Source organism: Salarias fasciatus, chromosome 1, assembly GCF_902148845.1.
Source record: "Salarias fasciatus chromosome 1, fSalaFa1.1, whole genome shotgun sequence".
Lineage (NCBI taxonomy): Eukaryota > Metazoa > Chordata > Actinopteri > Blenniiformes > Blenniidae > Salarias > Salarias fasciatus.
Window position 1 is genome coordinate 14,457,516 of NC_043745.1, and position 24,841 is coordinate 14,482,356.

The following is a 24,841-nucleotide window of genomic DNA, read 5'->3' on the forward strand; positions in this document are numbered from 1 at the left end:
ATAGTCCAGGTAGAACCGGGGGCCCCTCAGAGACTGCATGTTCTCCCTGTGCAAAACTGAGTTCTCGCCTGGTTCTCCAGCTTCCATGACAGCTTAGCAACATGTGCGTGAGATGATCTCCCTGTTTTTATCCTCAGTCATGCAAAATGGCACAGAAGAATAGTGGATGTCAAACTGTGCTTGAAAAAGCTAATATCTCATTGATAACACTTTTCTTTAAATCCAGTGTTACAATATATGTTCAACACAAATTGACAAAACAAATAACAATGGCATGAGCAAGGTAGGAGATGGCTGGTTTGACCTTGTGTCAGTCTGAAAAGAGCGAATCACCAGAAAGCTTCCTGATGATAAAAGCCTCTTCATGGTACGGCCATCGAAACAGGAATGTTAGTGGTGTAACTTCAAAGATCAGTTCAAGTAGGAGTTGAGTTTAAGAGTGGAGAGGCCGTATTTTACGCGACTAAAGAGGACAGTCAAGAACAAGAGTGCCTTCAGTAATGGACTGTGCCAAAGTCCATGGCAGGGTTCAAAAGTGCGGCATCTGTTGGAGGCATGTGTCAGAAATAACATCAGCTTCACTACTCCCTCCACAGACTCCAGGGCATGACACCGCGCCATAAACACGAGAGGATCTGCAGTAATGAGTGTGAAATAGCCAAACAGAAGCTGTGTGACAAATGATTTCATCTTTCTGAGGAAAAAAGAAAAATCATGTTGTTGAATATTGACTGATCTTGTCTGGGAAAAGTAAAGTGCTGAGAACTTCAATGTTGTTAGCCTAGTTTTGAAGACACACAGAAAGGTACAGTGTTAGTGTTTGCGATTAGTTTGGAGAAAAACTGCCATAAACCATAGAGTATGATCAGCTATGGAACAAGTTTTCATTAGTTAAAGGAGCGTAAAACCACAACGTCAAAAGTTTAGTCAAGTGTGTAAAATGTCAATCAAAAACAGATGAGAGAGTTTGCGATCCTCAAAAAGATATAATCTAGTCAAAATACAACACACAGGAGAACACTTTACCGATTTGATGAAGAATATTAGCTTACTTTGAATTCAGCACATCTTTAAAAAAAAAAAAAAAACAGCTTCCACAGCTGCAAAGCACAAAGGAGCCATTTTAAAAAGGCAATTTTTTTTTCACAAGATGCATACAAGTTTGTTGATTTGTTATTTAGAAAAAGTTATAGAATGATCTTAGTGTTCCTTAAATTTAACTGAAAAAATTCCAACATTGACAGAATCTGATGACCACGGAGAATTTAGAAAAGTTCAGGTTGGCAGATTCAGATCCTATGATCTGAAGTTAAGGTTAATTTTTAATAGGATGGGTTGTATGGAGAAAGTAATCTTCTCAAACTGGTATTTTAAAAATGCTTAATCTGTCATTGAGAACCTTGAAAAAAAAAACAAACAGTGAACACAGTTGCAAAATAAAGTTGAAGCTGCATCATACAGAGAAAACAATCCTTCTTAGAGCAGAAAAAACCCTTTCATTTCAACCACTAACAGCTAAATTAACCCTGTGGTCAGATAAGATGAATGCTGTCCTCCACAACAAAGACGAAACAGGCCAATGCTTCCTGTGCATTGATCAAAAGTCAGCATCTGGGATGGTATGGAGTTGCATAAGTGCCCAGAGCGTGGGCAGCTTCCACATCTGAAAAGGTATTATCAATGCTGAAAAGTATATGGAGGTGTTAAGATAACAAATGTCTCCATCCAGACAGGATCTCTTTCAGGGAAAGCCTTGCATAATCCAGCAGGACAATGAAAGACCGCCTACAGCGCACATCTCAACGACATTACTGTGAATAAGATATGGGTTTTTATAAGATCTGAAAAACATTGCAATCTAACTTTTCATTTACATTCCACACATTATCCCAAGCCTTTTGAAATTTAAGTATAGGTAGAAGGAGACACTGCCCAAGTGGATTAAAACTTTTGGGTAAGTCAGTTAACAGCACAATAGAATTTCTCTGCTGATGATAGCAATACGTTGTGCATGACCATACCTTTATCTGAAGACCCAAGTGCAAGGCATTAGTAAATTGATAACTGCTTTAGGTGCATTGTATTGCTGTGAATGTAAGAGAGGATGTACGATGAATACAAAATAATGAAGGCAAATCCAAAATTATTGGAGTTTAAAGAATGAAAACCTCTTAAACATGTGGGTCTGAATCAATTACTGAAGGGTCTGATCAATATGTGTTCAACACACCTGAACCTAATGGATATATTCTCATGAAGCTCTGCAGTAACACCGATAATGAGCTCATTATGCGTTGGAGTGTAGTGGACACCATGATAACGTGATGTAAAATGCTTTTGTCTAACTGGGAATAAATGGAAAACAGAGCATCAGTAGTAGCCACACACTAAAGTTAGATCTATCAAACAGCCTATTCATTTAAATCCATGCATGCTAGTGACTGCCAGCTTTTGTAGTAGTAAAACTTCAGAACTAGAGCCATTAAAGACAGCAGATGTTGATGCACAGGAGCTCGTTTGCTGCTTAACGTCATTGTGTTGTAGTGATGTTTGTAGTTCAGCCTCATTGATGTAAAAAGGCTTAAAAAATGACTTTATAGAGTTGCAACCCACTGAGTTTAAACAGAAATTTAACATAAAAACCACCATTAACATGAGTCCGTGTGCCGTTGTTCCTCCATTGTAGTATTAGTGTATATGTGAATGTAGTGAACGTGTTACCGTGTAAATAACATGACACTCACAGTGAATACTCGGGCGGGACTCCCTTGAAGGCCGGCAGCTCGCGGACGTACTCATTATGGAACCATTTGACTTTGAAGTGGAGATTCATGTATTCAGTGCTTTTGCATAGGCGGTGCTTCTCGTGTTCTGTAAAAGAGAATGAAAAGCAAGAAACACACGTGTTAAAAGGTAATTCATGAGTTTAAAAGCCAGAAGAAGAAGAAAAAACTAAAACAGTGTTTCCTTTTTTTTTCCGTTGTCTTTTTCAACACATTCCCCTGATACGATAAGAACTGAACCAAAGTCACACAGATCAATATTAATAAGCAAACATTCCCACAACCCTATAAAACAGACCTGAGCAGCAGTGTTTGCTTTTAATCTGGCATCTTAACAGGCTCAATTATGAGCAGCCCTGAGCTATCAGACAATGGGAAAATAAAGCAGAGCATCACCACAGTTAAAAAAAAAAAAAAAAAAAAAAAAAAAAAGCTTTGAATGACTGCAAACAAACTAAAGCTAAAACGGATTAGACTTTGATGTCAGCTGACATGTCTGCTGACTCATTTGTCCACCTCATTGTGAGAATATCAAAACAATTAAACACTTGCACGAGATCCCCTGGAGAAAATAAAAAAGAATAGGGATGCTGCAAAAGAGCGAGTGAGGATAGAAAAAAAAAGAAACCAGGGAAATGATTTCAGACAGGAGGGAAAAGACCATGTGAGAAACTCCACAGAAAAAGAAAAAAAATCTTTAAAAGCAATGTTGGGCTGCAGCTGAGATGATGGCGCGAGGAGAAAAAGGAAGAAATGCGGTCAATATGAAATATCACAAAAGCACAGGCGATCACTGGGGAACGCGTTGTGTCATGAAAGTGGAGACAAAAAACACACTTTCAACACAGATAAGACAGGTTATAGATGAAAGACTATTCCCCAAATTAGCTTTGCACACAAAGCAGAGAGCGTTGTCCCTCTGTGAGGGTCTGCACACACAGTCCACGGAGTGAGGCACGTCGAAGCCTTGTAGGAGGGAAGATAATAAGACGAGACGTTCTCCTGGGTGTGACTGGGAAGACGGCAGCTGTCAATTTTCATGTCATTCATATTTATTCATTTATTTCTTTCATAACGAGCATTTCAGCTGTTGCAGTGAAACTTTGAGCGCTGCAGCTTTGCTGATGTCAACTTCAATAAATGGAAATCTGGACACCGAGTGGAAAGTTATTCAAGTGCTGATGTTCATCTATCTGTCTTATATAAGTTTTTTTTATTCTATTTAGAGCTGTGAGGGAATGGTTTGGGGATAAGACACCAGTCCAACAGAAAAAAAATACAGTCACACAGACACATTCATGTCTATGAGTGATTAAGAGTCACCAGTCAGCCTTGAACGCATGTTTCTGGGCTGTGGTAGGAAAGTGAAATAAAAAAAACCCACACATAGACAGGGATAACATGTAAACTCCACACAAAAAACAAAAAAAAATCCCACCCAGTCAGACTCGAGCCAGTGTCAAGGTAAGAGTGATCACCAGGATTACACTGTGATGCACCTTGTTTTTGTCTAGTAGCTCAAATAACTGCAAAAAATTACATTATGGTAAAAGTAAGAAATATCGACTACATCTCTTTAACCTTATAAAAATAGATAGTACAGGCTCTGACATGTATTCTACATTAACGATAGAAGTAGCTCCTGAAGGATATTTCTGCTGTTTTCTTTGATGAGTGGGCTTCTTCACTCACTTCCTGTAAATAAAAGCCTCAAGTGGGAATGTGCTGTTACGTTCCGACCAATTTTGCCTTTTTTCTTGCAGCTATTTGCCCTCTCAGAAATCAAGAGCCCTTTTTACTGAGATCAAGTCTTTCCTTTTTGTCTATTTTATCTAGCTTTTTGTTTTTTCATGTTTTCCTCTTTTAATGCCTGTTATGCAATACAAAAAAAAGGACTGAAGGATAGATAAGGAAAAAAAATATCGTGAATCAAAACTGGAAGTGAGGGTTACGTTGTGATACTGTTTCATAAACATGAAAACCAAAGAAAGAACAAATATGTGTTAAATGATAAAGTAAAGGTAAAACTAATTAGAGAATGAGATGTTTTACTGATTCAAGATCTGATAAAACAGACTTTTCTCCATCAAAGATTACTTTAAATTGGGACTGCTGTGTGTGTATGCGTATATTTGTGTGTGTCAGTGTGTGCCATGCCTTTAGTCACTGTGTCTGTGGAACTGCTTCAACTATAATGTGGATATAGAGCAGAAAAATAAACCCACAAATTCAGATAGAATATGGAAAATGGACAGATGGATGGACCAACACAGCAAAGTGACCGACTGCTGTTTCCCAAAAAGCGACTATTAGCCTTTAAGATAATGAATGTTGTCTGTTAGACGGGAGCAGGTTCTGAGGCAAACATCCTGCTCCAGACGACCAACAGCAGAGTTTACTGAACCGTGACAGCAGCCTCTTTCAGACTTTCACCATAAACTTCAGCAGCACACACTTAAAGCTGGGGTCGGCGATCTTGGAAAACTAGCATGTGTTTGAATGTAGCATCTCCCCAAGGCTCCACCGAGCTCCGCCCAGCTCCCACCCCATTGGAGGAGCTCCCAACGGGACGCACCCGCTTACATGCACGAGCACCGCTGCTACAGTACTAACCTGTCCTCAGCGCTTCGTTTCTTCGTTTTTCTTTATTTGCACTACGCCAAGTTATGGCGCACTCAACGGTAAGTAAACCCCCAAACATTCTTCTCTGCCATTCTGCAACGACGTTTCGTTGCAGGGCCAGGGCCAGTGCACGCCATTGAAATGTACGCGCAGGGGGCAGGTCGAACGACGAAGGGATTTGATTAGTTTACAGCCAAGGTGTCCCGGCAAGACTATCGGTTGCTGTTTTTCTTGTTTTACTCCTGCTGTAGATAGCGGATATTTTCCGCTCTACTTTAAGAACATTGCTTCCCATCGGGTCATAAAGATCATTTTAACCAGTATTTAAAAAATGTATCTAATTCAGATCGCCAACCCTAGCTTTAACATTCTCAACCACAGAGGTAAAAGTTAAAAAAAACACCTCGATCTCCTATTTCACTTTCAGCGTTGCCAGTCCACATTAAGTATTCCAAACAGCACCAAGCAAAAGCTGTGTTTTCATTGCAGACCCCTGTCACCACTGTGTGTACTTTGTAGTCTCTTTCTCTTTTAGCTGCTGCCTGTGACTTTGCATTGTCTTGGATTACTTTTTTCACGCAGCCTTTCTTTCAAATTTGTCTACTTTTTATGCAGTATGCAAATAGCCAGGTCAATTCTCTTCCCTGCGCCAGGATGAAAAAGAAAAGCATTTACTTCTTGGTTTTGTAGCTGTCACAGATCAAATGAGGAATGTGGGAAAGCTGCATCGGAGACATAGTATCATATCAAGTGTGGACTTCATCTCAGCTAAATGAAGACAGAGTAATTCTATATCAGTGTCTCTATCGCTGATAAAAACCTTGAATACATTGCAAAAATAAATAAAAACAAAAAAAATTAAACAAACAAAGAAACAAAAAAACTATATTTACAAATGAAATTAACATACGGGGTGGAAACGAGTTTTCAGACATCCATAAATTTTATACAACCTCAAATATGAAATATTTGTGAAACAAATATTTTTTGCAAAAGGTGTGGCTGCCTTACACAGACACAAACAAATACATTTTGTTTTCTTGTTTTGTTCATTGTTTCAAATAAAAACTAACAAAACTAAATTCTTGAAAGCTTCAATGTGTTTGTTTCTCAACATTATTGATATCAAAGTCAAGAAATAGAGAACGTGTTTAAAAGTGAGCAAATAATAAGTAAACCACCACATCATCGTTGTACTGAGTTTTCCTTCCATTAGCCTGAAGCAGAGCTCTAATCCGGGCTGACATGTTCTCCATCAGTCTTCCACACTGTTGAGGGGGAATCTTGTCCCATTCTTCTTGAATTACTGCTTTTAATTCCTCTAAATTCTTTGGTTTACTCTTTAAATAGATGATGCTAATCCTCCTCTGACCACAGAATTTTCTTCCAGTTCCTGGCTGTCCAGTTTTTGTGTGTTTGGGCCCAACAGCGCCAGGCTAACCTTTGCCATCGGGGGCTTCCTGACCGCCTTGCCATGATCTAACATGTGGCCATATGCAGTGTGGATTGAATACCGATCATCATTAAGCTGCTGAAGCTCCTGTTATTTCATTTACTGGCTTTCCTTCACATGCAAATCAGGGTGCTGTCATTTCTTGGCGAAGAAGCAATTCGACGCCCAGATCTCGGTTTGTCTTTCAAGCTGTTGGTTCCTTCTTTTAGCAATAATGTGCTGGTTTTATATTGGCACCAAGCACTCCAAAAAAGCGGGTGTTTTTTCAATAAAAGTGTGACCTTTCCTCTATCACTGCATCACAGTACAGGTACAATGATACATTCACACTGCCATGGCATACTGTACATGTTTTACATTTCCGTTAGAAGCGATGCTGTGGCTCTTTTCAAGCTGCTGCTGTAGGAACAGCCTTTAAACTCCACTTATCCTGAAACTTCATTAAAATGACACAGGTATGCTGTCACGTATAATTATAAATATATGTGTTAAATTGAAGCATTGCTCATTAGAGGGACTTTGTAACTGTGCGGAACGCAGTAATTTCAACACATTTCACTGTCATTTTGAAAGTGCTGGTCTCTCCGGAGAAAATGTCTCTGATATAAAGGACTTCATTATGTCTTGGCGAGCGTGGAGATAAATATAAGTAGAGAGGTGCCATAGCAACCACAGCCGAAAGCACGTTATAGGCAGGGAGAATCAGAAATAAACTCACACAAGATCACAGTAATTACATGTTCTGCCTAAAGTGTTCTGAGAATGATGTTTCATAGGAAAAAGGCAAAAGAAAAATAAGTTTTTCTAAACCCTTAACCTTAATTGAACAATGATTTACAGAGAGATTTTGTGCTAGAAACACAAATTTTCATCAATGAGAACAAGGGTATTATTATTAATCTGCTTTAAGAGAGTTTAATGGATTTATCTAAACTTGGTTTAATAGTGCTGCTCTTGATTGAGATACTTTAAAACATTTATTTCATTTTGTCTTAAAATGGTAATTTTTGTACTGGCTCCTGCTCTGACAAGGTCTCTCTTGCAAAAGAAATCTGGTGTAAAACAGATCAAATAAAAAATGTAAGATATCATTTATATTGTAAAAAGATGACATTTTTCAGACTTGCTCATCCAGATTTTCACATCTTTTCTCAAGTCCCTGCGGCAACAGTTGGAGACCATTTGAAGCAATGGTCTGCAAATTATTGATATGAAAACTACAATAATCTCAGGAGCTGCGCAGTTATTTTCTTTGAGAGGTCGACGCTCCAAAATACCGCTGCTTTCATCAGCAGCTAACCTTCACGGCTGAGGTATTTTCCAAGGCTGAAATTGCCGAGGGATGTGAAGTTTCACCTGGATTCACCCATTCAGTCTGGTGTTGTAGGAAGGAGCAGGTGGTTTAAAGACTGTGAATATTGAGTGGGGATTGTTTTACTAGAGAGGACCTGCAGTCATTCTGCTGCAGAGGATGTGTAATATCTGAGCAGAGGCATTCACTGTGGCAGTGCCACTTTAATGACTGAGGTGACACGCACTCACGCACGCACGCACGCACGCACGCACGCACGGCACACAGAGTCACCTGAAGGGGAAGAAAAAATGGCGGTCATATGGGAGGTCAGTACATGTTTGGTGCTGCGAGGAAAATTCTCTGGGATTTACCAAAGTGAAGTTGGATTTGGTGTATTTAGGGTCAGAACTAAAAAAAAAAATAGATTTATAAAGATAAAAAGATAAAAGCATTAACAGCATACATTTTAATGTAATGCAGAATCCTAAAGCTTGTTACAAGGACTGTTCATTTTCAGCACTGGAGTTCGGGCATTCTTTCAGTTTTTACTCATCGTGAAAAAAAGAAAAAAGTTCATAAAAGTGGAAACGTTTGTCCTTCAAGGATCATGAATATTTCATTTAATCTAAATCAATAATTTCCTTAAAAAAAAAAAAAGTTTGTATTTCTTGGCTGTAAGTGATATCCTGGCCTGGTGGGGGCATGCAAGAAAAGTTAAGGGTCATTAAAATAAGATCTGTGGATCACGAAGCTTATCATCTTTAATCAGCGTTACCAACAAAAGCACTGGCGATTCAAAGACATCACGTTCACTTGGTGGAACAGTTCATTTTGCAAGCCCAGCATTTTCAAATGAGACTTTTATTTCAATCTTCGTCTGTGCGGTATGAAACCAGAAGCGTCTGCCTGTTGTTAGAACAGTGTGAAGCCCTCGAAAGCATTTGTCGTTCAAAGCTCTTCAGTTTGAGAGTGATAAAGATGATCTTTCTAGAGAGCGGTGGCACCGAGGAGCATAATGTGCTTCTTTGCACATCCTGAAAGCAATAATTTTCCTTTCACTGGGTCCAATGTGATTCTTTTGAATAAAGGAGCGAATCTAAGGAAAATGAGGCCGGGGGAGTAATGTTTCAGAAATACGACAGAAAATACACACAGAAGCTGTCTGATTTCACAATGAGTCATCTGTAAATAGTTTAAAAATGTTTGTATTTGAAGTTCACGAGCAATTCACTAGCAATTTGTGTGTTTTTAAACACACTCAAGATCCCCATAAAAAACTCTAATCACTGACAGGTGAACTTCAATATGATTAATTTATCATTCATTGATGAATCTTACTGCTGTGACAGAAATTCATTTGCAAGTTTAAGTGCCATTTTTTTCCCCAACGCAGCATCTGTCATCTAAAAAGGTAAGTCAATTCATATTTATGTATGACGCTATGCTTATTTATGCTAATTCAGCCACAAGAGGCCTCCTGGTTGTGCCACATGAACCGACACATTGAAAAAAAAAAAAAAAAAAAAAAAAAAGGATTTAACGTACCATGTGTGCCAGCATGTGCATGAATTTAATGTGTGCTATTCTTGTATCATCACAAAGGGTGCAGCTTGCAGCGCTGCAGCTGACCTTGGAATATACCTCATCAATTTACGTGGCCTTTCTGTACTTTGCAAAGCAGGAATGATGCAAAAGTATCCAAAGCTGCAAAGTGAAACAGCAATGCATGCAAATGAGGTTACAGATTTTTTTTAAGTTGACATCTTTGACTGTCCAAGAAGAATAAAAGACCCGTGACTGTCTCCCTTTGCCACGTTAGATTTTTTTAAAGTGATAACAGGAGCGTTTCAATCCAAAAAAACCTTTCATTTTCAGCTGCCTAAATGAACCTCATACAATACCAGGAAATTATAAAAGTAATCACTTTTCTCCAGTACACACCAGACCACCCAGGTCTCACCCTGGGTTTTCTGGGTCGTCCACATTGTGAACCACAGGCGCAGGTGTCAGTAACATCCCAAATGCATTGAATCAACACAGTTCGCACACTTCCATGAGAAATTGCTTTTCTCTCTGCATCACTTAACGCTCCAGCCACTGCTCACAATCATCAGCTTTCCAAATTCGCTTCCAAAAAGCAGATGTGTACACGAGGGAGAACATTTTGTTCCACACACGGCGAGACAATAAACAGAAAACAATTACCCACTGGCAATTTCATCGGAAATGAAATGTGCCACCAAAATGCTATTGTATAAATATATTTATAAATGGAAAATACCCTTATTACTGCGGCATATACTGGATGATAAACTAACAGATGACATTGCTCGCACCAGCACTCGGACACGATGATGCAGTGTTAAGCACTCTCGCTCACAAAGAGTATACTCCCAGTTCAACTCTGGGTTCTGGTTCCTGTGTTTACAGTTTGCATGTTTTTCCTGTGTGTTTGTGTTGTACTGGTATAAAGTTTCCTGTGACATTAAAAATGCCTCTCTGTGTGTGTGTGTGTGTGTGTGTGTGTATGTGTGTGTGTGATGATAGCTCTCTGTTTAGAGTGTATCTTGCCTTTCGCTGATCGCCAGCTTGGATTCGTTCCAGCACTGACTTGAATAAAGCACAGAAGATGATGGATGACTCTGTGGATTCACCAGCTTGCTGTAATGTTTAAACATTTTCCTATTTGCAATATATTTCCTGTTTAATGGATACTGTAGTTATTTGAAAACTAGGGACCAAAGTTGACAATTCAAGAGAGGTGCTCAGGATTGTGACTGATGGATGCACAGAATAGAATACACAAACAATAAAGCACAATTGCTTTCACAAATGTAGAATATACTTCAAAGCTTCTACTTTAGGCTGACAGATTCTCATTCACCTCTGACTCTCTTCTGTTGTGTGTCTTTTGCCAAAGCTTTGGCTATGTGGTAAATGATCATCCGTATTGAATTTTTTGTCCAGTTCAGATCGTTTCGCCACAGTGTGCTGATATGTTTCATAACCTCTTCCTCCAACGTGTCGAACTCTATGGTATCATACTTGATTTTGTTATTGTGAGGTTTCACTGCTCCATCGAGCCGCTCCATGACCAATGCAAGCAATAATGCATGCAAAATTCTAATTTGAATTCTGTTTCTGCACAATGACGCAGGGTATCATTCTTAGTGGATCACCTGGAAAACATGCAAAAACTGAAAGCACAGTCTATTTGCCAAGAGGCTGTAAAATAGTGTTTACGGAGAATCTTTGGAAATCAACCAATAAAAAAATGAAAATAACCTGTCATAAACCAGCATATTTTTTCTGTTGTACTGTGCTATATGTGACACACAGTATGTAACTCAGTATGAGAGAGCAAACACACCACAGTCTGGTCAGCCCGGAAACAGGTTTAATTCTATTTCGTGGTGGAAATAAAGGAGACACATTTTCAGCTTTTGGGCTCTTCTTTGTAATGTGGAAACTACTCCAGACCAGGCACTCCATTAGTTTGCTCAGTTCTGGTAATAAGTGCAGTATTGGTTTCGTAAAAAGGCTGGGGACTAGACCTCAAACATGACAGCAAGACAACTGAAACAATATGTCGAAACTTAAGGGGGATTAAGCATATTTGGGTCTTATTTACGAGTGATGGCAGGAGGAATCGAGATTCAGAGGGGCGGCCGTAGTAATCACTGGACTGTTGGGGAGAAAAAGGAGGAAAGCTCTGGAGTAAAGCTCTGTGTTTACCTGTTGGTCTATTCCCAGCCTCAATTTTGTTAGTGAACAACAACAAAAAAGACATACCAAATAAAAGCTCAATCATCCCAGTCGACCTGCTCGTCCTCTACATTGAAAGGTGACTTGAGGTGATGTTGTTCGCCTCTCATTAAAGGTTTACCAGGTACGCTCAAAGGTCAGCCCTGGACATTACAGCCCTCCTCTGGTCTAGCAGTGGTTTGGGGTTTGAAGAAGTCGCAGAGGACAGGGATGTGGGCTTATTTTCTGCTACCATGAACTCATGTGGACTAAAGAATGAAACTAGGAACACAAAGGGAGAACATGCAGACTCAGTACAGTCCTGGTCCCAGGACTGAGGCAGGAACCATCTCACCACGATGATATCATCAGAATCTTCAATTAGTGGGACACTATCAGTACAGATCGTCGTAATCAACACATCTGTTTCACAGATCGTGTGACGGTCTGAAAAAATAATGATTAATCACCACGCCAAGTCCGTTTACTTTCTGTTTCACTCAGTGTGGAACACATGCATGATCTATTAAGTATGCTCTGATTGTCTGATCCATTATTGTAATCATTCTTTCAAAACAGCATCATCCTGCCTGCCTGCCATTGCATGCATAAAACACATCTGTGTTCACGTGTGTGCGTTGATACACTGTTGCATGTGTGTGTATCTCTGTGCCCTGCTGGTGGTAAACAGTGTGGGCCGTCCTGTGGGAGGAGTAGGCTCAAGGTCCCCGGTGAGGATTTCATCTTGTCTGACGCAGCCCACAGGGACGAACAACTCACAGGAGGCTCACTCACTCCCTGCTTCATTGATCTAAATGCCGGGATGTCAGGATGAACCGTGGCAGCAGTTCACTACAACGTTTCAACTCTGCAGTTACTGTTCAGCGGCTATAGACTTTCAGCACTGCAAAGTTACTGGAGGACCAACATGGCAGCACCGGCCAGTGTAATTTCCACTGTGACATAATTCCTTCATCTTGGCTTATGACCCAGTTCTGTCAAAGGGTCTCCTAAGCTGCATTAGAGGGGCCTACTGACACAGCTCTGCTGTAACTCCAGAGACAAAAGAGACACCAAATACCGCCGATGTGACTCCAAAAACATGCAGTGAAACGGGACACAACCAAGCATGTGAGTCGCTGATGTTAAAGGTCTGCTTTGACTCGGTAAAATGGAAGGTTTTAAAAAGCGGCCTAACATTTCAGACACTGATTAATTTTATTAAAGTTTGAGGGCTTGGGTTACTTGCTAATTAACAAATTCTGCGACAGTATACAATACTTTTCATTTCAATTTGAAAGGACATGTCTGTACTGTCACTAATGCTTACTCGCAGTCAGTTGAAAATACAACCATGTGCCACTCACACAGATATTCTTCAGTACATTTCCTACATTTCGAAATAAGAAGACAGGTATTTAATGCCTTACAATAACAGCAGCAGTAAAGATAGATTTGAGAAAATCACAGTTCAGATCTGCTATGAATCTGAAGATCAAGTACATGCTGAGGTTTAATCTACACAGATCATAAATCATTCACAATTTATTACAGCCGACTGCTTCCCTCACACAGCTGCTTTGTCTGTGTCTTTCCACTGCAAAGCCACATTACGATTTAAAAGACTGCCGTTCATATTAATAATGGTAGTGAGGCCATATCTGAGACACTAGCGGCTGAACTTCATTTGCACATCACATGCATGCAGATCCCCACGGGTGATCCATACAGATCACCGATCAGCCACAATCCATCACACCACTCGTGTCAGTGCGGATAATTTTCATTCACTCTATTAAAGCTACAGTGCAGGACTCTCACATAAATCAATGTCTATTAAAGTCAACTCCAAAATCGAGTGCTGGTTTTATCCTCATCACTGCCAGTTAAAAATGTCGGCATTTAACAGTACAATATAGCATGAAAAACTTTTTTTTTTGTCCGTGGCACCTCCAGTGTGTTTTTGTAGTTACTGTCACTGACAGAAGGGGGAGATATGAGCTCCACATGGCTAGATGAGAAAAATACAGTGACACCAGATATAATATATGGAGTTCTGTAAGCAAGTCCATATGTAACATTACTTTTTAACTGGACAGGCAGAAAGCACTGTAGTAAATGAAGAGGATTTATTAAGCATTGATGAAGATATTCATGTGCATTAAACTCACTGCCCCATGGCTAAAATAGGACCTCTGTGCTTTCTAACATCTATTAATACAAAAAGCTTTAAGGCGTTATGTGAGGAACAAAGAGATCAGGCTTGAAGTGAAGGTGCAGGTCGGTTTTTCATATTTCACTGGCGCTACAAAATATAACCGCGCCCCCGCCAATAAACACCATCTCTCTACAGAAAACTAAAACTACGAAAACTACAAAACTACTCAGTTGTGCCGAGATGCAATAATTGAAACTCAATTAAAATATTCTGTAGAGTGAAGTCGCTTGGAGACAGCAGATGAGTTAATAGGCCGCTGAAGCGCTGGATATTTAATGACATGCTCCAGAGACCCCTGCTATTAAACAGCTATACAGTGAGTACTGTAAAGCTTGATCACAGAACTACTATGAAGTCCAAAAAAGGGAAATACTTATCTACTTCTTGCTAAAGCACTCTTTTGTTACCAAGGGAATATTTAAAATTCTTCCCTTTTTTTTTATTAAGTAGTCCTCTTCATTTTAAGAATTGAAGATGTGTTTGCATGATGACAGAAACCTATTTAAGGTGAACCGTAATATGTTTCATTGGATCTCTAAAAGCTCAGTATACCAAATAGCTTCACAGAAAATGAGGCGGATGACGGCTACTGGGATTTGATTCTGAAATTTTAATTTCCTCCAACACAGCCTAAGTGTTTACAGCAAAACTCTGAGTGAATAAATATATGAGGCAGCCAGTTTAGATACAGTCATTCATTATTTCACATTCCACCTCTTGTATTCTCTCTCTGTCTTTTTGTATCCCCCGTCTTCCCTCCTACCTCTCGGTCTCTCCTACCCGCTCCCTCTCACACATTCAGAGATTCTCACTGAAATGCTAAATTTAGCAGCATCCATTTCTGCACCAGCACCAAAGAGCCTCCAAGCAGGAAGAAGAGGATGCATCAAAGACTTCATTAAGTAATGCACAAGCACATGCGTATGCGCACGCACACGCATGCACACACACACACACACACACACACACACACACACACACACACTGACCGAAAAAGCAAGACATTCTGGCGAGCCTCCTTCAGGGTGTCTCTGTTAGCTGCTCTGCCAGTTTTATGTACATTACGTAAAGAGGTCACTCTGTGTTACTTCCTTTTGTCTGGATGGATAACACAAGCTGCAACCTGGGCACGCTTATTATGTGCTGTACCACACTTTCAGCACATGCTGTTTGGGCACGAAGGAAGATGTGCATACCAATACAGAGCATTGCATGTGTGCACATCTTGCATATATAAATGTGATATGTAAACATCATATTGTCTTGAACACCTTTCTGCAGCATTGATACATTCTACTATGCAAAGTGTGAGAAAACAAACAACAGTCTGGCGGTATTCTATATTAGTCAGTCTGTTGGAGTATAAATAGACAAAGGAAATGTGTCCATGTGATACTGCCATGGTACATTTTCACTTGGCTGAGATATGAAATGTGACAATGGTAATGGACTAATATAAGGGACTGTTTAGATGTTCATTAGAATGTATTGGGTGTTCGTCTGGGCACCGCCACCACAGATTGTCCATACTCTGCATGCAAAGTAGAAATGCACTGAGACATCTCCCCCTTTCCTCTTCATCACAGCCATACGGACACTCTGATCATGTATTTCTTATTACATTTTGGGGAAACGAAAACATGCCACATGCAACATAGCACGTCACTGTTCCACGCAAGGTGAAAACAAGCAGATCAGTGTCGGCATTTCATCTATAAATGCATTGTATTTTCACCTATTTTTACAAGCCAAAAACTACTTTGATTAATCAACAACCTGTCTCCACCAAACCCAACCCAATGAAATGTAACTGCCACAGGAACCAACAAGAAATGAGCAATAATTCATTCAAAGTGCTCCTTTGAGGAACATGACAGCCGTGGCATACGTCGCTGTGGGCATCCAGTGACGTGCTGACAAGAGGAGGGAAGAGGGTTCAGGTTCAAGGAGCGAGAATGAGGGTATATGTGACTGAGTGCACCCATGATTCTTGTCTCCTTTTGTAACTCGGACACCCTCGAGCAAATGAGACACACACACACATATACACACACTACGCAAACCTGCTGTGACAGCAGTCAGTAACACCCTAGGTGGTCACATGCCCAGCTGCCCTGACTCAGTGATGCACACACACCAACACAACTGCTCTTTGCGTCTCTGTAGGATTATTGATCTGCTTAAACATTTACGTGTCACGTTCCATGTTTAGCGAGCTGGAATGCCACACTGGAAATCTATCTATCTATCAATAGGTATTACTCTTTAATTCAAATTGCCTCAGATCAGCAGAATGAAACAACACATCAGTCTTAATGTCATCTCTATGACAACCTTGTAATCGAACCAAGGTTTTCCAACTTGTACCAATCTGTTTAGTCTTACTTTACGTTAGGTATGACGATGTATTGAGTCACTCCAACAAGCAGCAGGAAGCATCAGGAAAACTATGATAGATGTTCCACTTATCACAATGTATTGTAGTTATCAGATTGAGTACAGTACATCGGATTTACCCAATTAAGCTCTGTAAATATACAATAAAAAAAATTATAACAAACTGTGGACATGCTATAACAACTAAGACATGCTTTCAATTAGACGTAGTGCCTGTTCAAATGATAAAATCTTTCTTTTTTCTATATTGCAATCATGGTATGCCACTCAAAAACAAATAAGCAAACACTCAACATGAATTCATGATATCTATTTGACCTTTTGTTTTCTTGTGGAAAAAAGTAACCTTTTTATTTGCTTCTCTGCAACAAGAGATAAAGTTTGAATTAAAAAAAAGATTTGTTTTTCTAAAGGTTTCTCAAGCAGTGACTCTGTGTTCCTGTTTGAGAAACCGGAATCAAAATAAAGTGAACTGCAGAATAAACTCAGCTATAAAAATTATTGCGTTAGGAAATGCAATATATATTGACATTAGAAGTACACGATGTATAATAACATTTCTTTGCATTGTATAATGTGAAAAAATAATTTTACTGGTCACTATATTTTCAAAGAAAACAACTAAAAAAAATTGTGCGTTACAGAAATATAAAAGAAGTTTGATGAAACAGAAATTACAATCAAAATGCCATTTCACTTTAAGGTGTAAGAAGACCTAACAGAACATTTATGAGAGAAAATGTGAGTTTGAGGCTCAATAACTTCAGCAATACCCCCAGTGAGGAACAGATGATTTATTACCATTTAACCTGCCGTCAGTAAATACCCAAACGAAAGATACCATATTTATTCTGGCAAACATGTAAATAAAAATAATATCTGTGGAATCATAAAGAATGATCAAGATAAGGGACTGTGTTTAAAATCCCAGCTCATTTCCTCACACAGAAATAAACGTTCATGTGTAAACCTGCTGCTGATGCAGCAGCATGTTTTCATATGAGCAGATTGAGTTTCACTGCTAAATAACAGATGAGGTTTGGAATAATCTCAAATGAAAAGCAGTGCATATACAGAATCTATACATTACATCACTGTGTGTTACACACATGCAGGTATATATGTGTGTGTATCAAGACACTGCAGTTTGCAGTGGCTGCACATACCACCTGGTTGCTATAGCAACTCAAGATGGCTTAGTACAGAGAAAGCAGCAGGTACAGTATATGCAGTGTGGATGAGGATAAATTACCAATAAGCTCTTTGGTGCTCCTGCTCTCTCGTGTGAGCAACATTTTCAGTCTTTTTGACCTCAGTCAACCAACCCAAATTTTCTACTAACTTGGTTTATTCTTGTTGGACAAGCAAACCATTCTGTTCTCTGCTGTAGTGGTTCAGCAGTTCAGTCTTGACTATAACACACGCAACAAAAACCCAGTAACAACAGCGTGACAACAAGTGGTGTCAAAGTTAAACCAAGAAACAAAACATTATGAGTTTGGGCAATATAGTCTTCTGCACCCAAATTAAGTAACTATAGATCCAATAAAAAATATTTGTCACTGTAGCAAATAAGTTTCTGAGATTGAAATGACATCTGCAGCATGTTAATACTGTGATGAATGAATCCTGCATAGCAAAGTCTTAAAAAACCTGCTACTTGCTTGAAACATGATTACAACCCAACATGATGTTTGGTCCATCAGGCTCCAAGCTCAAAACAGCCTCCAGGAGGCATTCACTGCTTTTGGAGAGGAGCGCTGGCGGAGTGTAGTTAAAGACTACATTCAAACAAGTTATTCATGACCGCAGAGCTCATCTTGATCGCAGTGACTTTGTTATCTCTGGCAAATTCTGCAGCAAACACGAAAAAACTTGCAAGAAAACAAAATGTGAACTATATTTTGCATGGTGGCATTTAAAATTAGCTGTCAAAAAGTGATGAATACTGTGTACTCTCATGAGTAATTAGTGGCAAAGGATGAAAATGACTGATTGTTTTGATTCATGCTAGATTACAGATAGTTAATTACTTCTTTTGGATTTAAAAGTCCTTTTTTCCCTCCAGCACAAATGCACAGTATCCTCCTTATAGCCTGATTATGTGGCATAATGACCATATATAATAACCTGTATTTATCAGGTCACAATAAGGATAGAAAACCAATGCATAAAGAACAGCAGCAGAGTATGGTGTACCTATTTATTGATGCATCTTTGAAAAGATATCTATTGATTTGACTCACAAAACGCACTGCTGCCTACCAGAGGAAGCGCTTAAAAAAGCTGCCCATTCGTCATCGACCTAAATCATAGACATGCTTCCCCTCCATTCTCTCACTAGGTTTAACTCAAATGCTGACCTGTAAACTACTTCACTCCTTAAATACCCCATAAATCATTTTCTTTGCAAGATTTATTTCCCTGCTTTATATTGCTTGTGAAAGCAACCGAACCACGCAGTCGCCGTCGTGCGTGGACACCAAAAACCCGATCCTACATCTGCTACTGACTGTGCCCTCGATCAATGTTTTATCTTGATTAAAGGAAATTCTAGTTTTTCTATCGCGATCGATCATGTGAAAGCAAGGAACCATAATCCCGATAGGCAGCAGAGCTGACCTCAGCCTGACGCGGCCAATAAACAACATTGTGACACCAGCCAATAAACAGAAATCACATACACTGAAGTGAAAGGCAGCCACGTTTCCAACGTGTTCCTGCGTGGTTACACAGGAACGAGGGAGCAACAAATAACCAGCAACTGCTCATCAATACATATCAGAAACACAGGTTTACATTCAGCAGTGACCGGTCACCATGTGCAGGACTTAGCTCATTCACCTTCATTTCTTGCTCAGTCCTTGCGCACACACACACACACGGCGACCCCTGTGCAAAGCGATGACGGCTGATTGTCACTGACCTTCCATTGCATACTTCATATCCAGGGCAAAGAGGTTCCACGTGATCTCGGCGCTGATCCTGCCCACGTTCAGCTCCTGTGGAAACCTGGCGGAATTGAAACGGATTCCAATCAGACTCGCTTCCGGATAGCGACACGCTCGAGCGGACGGCCTGATGGCTCGGCCCAGCCAGAATCTCTAACAAATGACTTAACAGATGTGCAAGAGGCCATGGTTGGCGAATCTCATAATCTAATAATCCCCCATCATCTCCAAACCAAGTTGAATTTGGGAGGGAATTGAGATGCTGCTTACAGATGAGAGAGAGCAGAGGAGGAAATGACAAAGGAAAGGACGGAGACCGGGGTGGCAACCTATCTGCCAAGTAATCTGTGATTTTGAAATGTTTATAGATTTTCAGTCAAAGCAGCAACGTGGGATGTCGATGGTTTAATTATCCTTATCTCCAGACTGTGATAGGAGGATGTTTACAGATGACTGGGCCTCGGGTGGGAAAAAGGTCAACTTATCTGGAAATGTTTTGGTTTTGCTCCGGACCGCCCCGTTTCTCACAACAAACTCATTTGTCGAACAGTTTTGTTGAATCAGTAGTGATCTGTCCGGTCAGGACTCTACAGGAAAACCAATGAGAATGTGCTCACAAGCCTGCGCTGAAGCTTTCTGATCCCTTCCACCAACTATCGCCACATCTTTTTCTGCAGCAGAGGAGCAAACACCCAGACTGGAAGGTTGGATTTGTGCCCCCAGAACCATTTTCCCCATCTTTCATCTCGATCACTGTCAAAATCTCATTCACTGTTTTCCTTCTGCTCCCTGTCAAACCAAGCAACGAAGGTCCCTTCTTGTAAAACTGAACCTATTTTCCATAGCCACTGTGTATATCTGTAGATGTTACATCCATTTCAGTGTTGAATAAAATTGTGTCTCTATGAAGGGGATTTCTGGAGATAATCCCTAAAGCTTCTTATGCTTTACACTTTTAAAAACAACTGCATCACTCATTTTATGATTCTCAATGTTGAAAAAAAAAAAATCTTTCCATCGGTTTATTGGTCTGAATTTTCAAAACATGATTACCTTTTGTTCCAGTAAAAAGTGGAAAATCAAGACCTTTTTTTAGCTCCACAAGCAAATATTCAAAAGCAACAGGTCCAGGCCTGGATTGGTTAGTTTCTGTCACTCTGGAGCTTGACCAAAGGAACGTGGAGGCACTCTGCATGAATATTGCAAATCTATCATTAGACAGTGTAGGAGAGAAAGCTCAAGGCATAAACAGTTCTAATAAGCATCGTAAATCAGCAGCAGGAACGAGAAAAGAAAAAGGCGAGGCAGAGAGAGAAAAGCCTATGTGATGACATTTCCTTCAGGTTATGTCATTTCTTTTCCTTTTGGTTGATTGTTTTTTTTTTTTATGTTAACCAAATCATCTGAACAGTGAACATTTTGCGTCTCCCACAAATCATCATCACAAAGCAGCCCTTTTTTTTATATACGCAAATCTGTAATCTGTTATATAATTTGGCAACAGCGCTTTCCTCTTTAATCCATCAGCGCCGCGGTTCGGAGCATTTGCGGCTTCATTGCAGGCGTCCCAGCCCATAATTCATTCATCCCTCCACAATTTGAAAACAACAACAACAACAAAAAAACATTTTTCAAATGTTGACCCACAAAAAAGTTTTCTTTGTTTTTTTTTAATCCAGAACAAATTTTTCGTGACTATTTTTATCCGTCAGGGTTAATCATGAGGAGGAAAGTCGCTGCAAATAAGCGAAGCTGAATAACAAAAAACAAATACGACCACTATTGAACAAATATGTAAATTCTCATAATCAACATTCATAACTTACATCAACATTTTGAGATGAAACTGAAGAAATAACATGTTTGATGTTAATTTATTAAACAATAACATGAACCTTGAATGCAGCTGCTTTGAAATATGCAGGAAAATTGATGTTTCTTATCTCCGTTGTGCTACGGATGTTCTCATCATGGTGTTTGGTAGATTTAACAATTTAAGCAACAATAAAAGTCAGATGATACAAATAATACAGCAGGCTTTAGTTAAAAAAGAAGAAAATTTCATTCATTACCAAAAAAAAAAAAAAAAAAAAAAAACAAACCTGGGAAAGCATTTTATAAAGAGACATGGGTGAATATTCATTGATTAAAGAAGAAGTACATACTGGTTAATGACTGGGGTGTATGCTGTACGGTCCTCATCAATTACAGACACCATGAGAGTGATGAGTTTCGGCCAGAAGTCCAGGTTCTTTATCGACGGACCCTGCTCTTCTCTGGGAATGTCTTGCTTTCGGCTCTGAGGAGAAGGAAAAATGGATGGGGAGGTGAAGGCTGGAGCATTATCCTCAAGGATTACTATAAACATGTTCTGTGTGATGACAGCTAATGTTATGAACTCAAATTTTATCATGGGGGAGTTTTCAGAAACATAAATTCCATTAATCAATCGTTTGAATGGATAACTACAACCATGCTGATGTATAGTAAAACAGAAAAACCTTGAAGGTGGAAATAAGCGCCAAAGGGACTACGAAGCTGGCAAGAACAAGAACAAAGTTGACTCTGCTCAGGAGATTTCACACTAAATAAGAAAAGCTCAATGTTGCATATTAATAAGGCTCTCTTCACACTCCTGCCCAATCACACAGGAGCTGTCAGATCACAGAAAAAAAACCCAAAAAAACAAACAAACTATAAACAATTCTGAATGATATGCGAGTCAAGAACAAGCTGTGACAACTCTCAAACAGGGAGACAGAATGCAGAGACCATGGATATATATTTTTTTCATACAACAATTAAAGTATTTGTCAGTTGACACGAACAAAAAATTAACAGATTTTTTTTCTTTACTCGCTTTGTCTCCACAAACCACTTCTTTTTTACCATATTTCCACTTTGCTGTAGATTATGGTCGTTTGAATCTTGTATATTTAGTTGTTTGATATATTCTGTTATGACAGCTTTTTACAGTCATTTGAAGTGAAAGATGGAGTGATACAGCTGTGAAGTGTCCATGTTCAACAACTCCAGCATTCTGGAGGTTTTCAGCACCACTGGATTGTGTAGTTTTTACTTTCAGTAAACCGAGAGATGTGGTGAACGCCATTTCTGTGCATCTCAAAAAACTAAGTTACTGTGTAAAACTTAAATCAATTCAAACTGTGAGTCTTCTAATTACTTAAGTTTAATACATATAACATGAGATATTTCAAGCCCTGTTTGTATTTGCCTTTGTCAAATCTTTTCAATCATGAATAATTCAGCTTAAATAGACTTAGACTTCACAGTGGTGCGGTCTATAAGTCTCTGTGTCTCAGTGTTTGATTTGAGGTAGTTTGCGGTTTCCATGCTTCACATTCACAAGTTAATGAAGCAAGACAGAAGATGGACAAAACTGAAATTGGACTTGTAAGTCATGTATCTCAAGCCAGAGTATTTCACTACATCAAATGTTTCTCCTAATTTCTATACCAGAGGTTATAATTATCCCATCGCATGTATGAGCACACATTTGCAAATCGGCGGAGCCAGCAAGCAAGTGAGACAGACTTAAACTAGATGCACGGGCCATGAGGGCACATATAACTGTTAGAAAACCATGATAAAGTGAATTATGCATAAAACGGGACATTTAATGCTAACTAAGATTAATTCAAAGCAAAAGCCTCTTCAGCATTTTTGCACTTTTTTTTTCCAACAGATGACACAGTTTGTTATGCGTCTCAAATACCTGAGGGGGTGAGGATGTGAAACTATTCACTTTTATTAAAATTCACCTTGTCATAACTGAATGAAATGATAAACGTAGAGAGGACAAAATAAGATTACTAACTTAAACCAAAAACTCTTTAAAGTCAAGATTTTCTTTCATTCAGTTGAAAACTATAGTAAATATGAGAATCCCTCTGCCTGATAGCCTTGACCTGTGTCGCTGTTAGTTTGCTCCCAGAATTAGCACGCAACATTATCAAAGACTTCAGGGGGAAGATTGTTCAGATCACAGCTCAGAAGACTTGTCACTGGTGTCTGGATATGAAAACATTTGTGTGTGTTGACTTGTGCAGAAATCTGTGTTGCTGTGCTGAGGTGAAAGGTGCTGAATCCAGAACCTCTCACTGCCTCCACCATCTGTTCGCCCCACGCTGAGTGCGACCGCGCCGATCTCCAGTCAGCAAGTGACTGTCCCCGTCGTTTAGCCTGCCACGACGGGCTCCGCAGAAAAATGAGCAAGGCCACGCGCAAGACAGGAAACCACAGCTGAGTTCATGCAGTGCCGCAAACTCCCACATACCGACTGCATCAAGATATCTGTACGAAGCCACTTGTGCTTTTGCACTCTGACTGTGACTGATACAATCCAAGAGTGTTGAGATTTCCCACTGATGAAAGGCTGCGGCAACATAGATTCATTTGTGTTTGTGCAATTCTTACTGAGGTAGAATGTATTTCTGATGACAAAAAAATACAACGTCAACAAAAAAATCAGTCAGAAATGAAACATGTTGAGATTAGGTACTGAATAATTGAATTTAATTATTTAACAACTTCCAGTGTATTGACTGTGGTGCAGCACACAGAAGATGAAGGGAGAGCCGGGGAAATGGAAACACAACACAATTCAATTTCTCCTCAAAACAATCCTCACAGAGCGATCAATTCCTACAATAATGAACTTGTGTCTGATACGTTAATTCTTGTTTTGAATATATGGTGATGCATGGCGTGTTATTCTGCTGCGCATCTTGCTGACGTTGCATTTGCTTCCAAATTTAACCTCAGAGGAGCAAGAAAACGCAGATGGAGCTCACTGATGATTGTGCGACAGTGGATCGTGTCTACCCAGGGTGCATTGCTTTAATCATTTTGAGTTTGGGGCGGCAAAAAGTTAAGTCTATCATCTTACGTGAAAGACACATGAAACACGATCACGCCAATGGAGAATCCATCACAGGAATCATAATGACAAAAAGATAGTAAATTCTTAATTTGCATTGGCGAGTGAGAAAATCACACGGGTTTCCCAGTCTGTGAAACTTAAAGAGTGAAACAAGCAACAAAAAGAAGACGTAGCACAGTGCGCAAGGCCCAGGACAACAAAGAGAAGATATAAAACTACATTTGGAAGTACACTTCCTCCTAAATGGCTCATCTGAATATTAAAAGAACAGTCTCTGCAGGAGGTGAACAAAAGCCATCAGTGGGCCTGTGTTTGTGTGGGCGTGTGGATGCATAACTGTATGCATTTATGAAGGACACTGAAGGTTGTGTCAACCCCACTAAATTACATACAGTATGCATCCCACTAAAATCTAGTGTGGTCTCCCTTTGCTCATTAGTATTCTCTTCAAGTCGCTTCAAATACATTCTCAGAGG

At 39.6% G+C, this 24,841-nt stretch overlaps 1 protein-coding gene across 1 annotated transcript in view; it reads right to left on the reverse strand.

The window, feature by feature from the left end:
• LOC115390401 (protein unc-13 homolog C-like) overlaps window positions 1–24,841 on the reverse strand; it is a 116,786-nt gene that overhangs the window by 26,235 nt on the left and 65,710 nt on the right. Inside the window, exons 17-19 of the mRNA XM_030094261.1 lie at window positions 21,628–21,761; window positions 19,438–19,523; window positions 2,745–2,871 (exon numbers count right to left, since the gene is read on the reverse strand). Of these exons, the coding sequence (XP_029950121.1) occupies window positions 2,745–2,871; window positions 19,438–19,523; window positions 21,628–21,761 (347 nt within the window). The remainder of the gene's footprint in view (window positions 1–2,744; window positions 2,872–19,437; window positions 19,524–21,627; window positions 21,762–24,841) is intronic.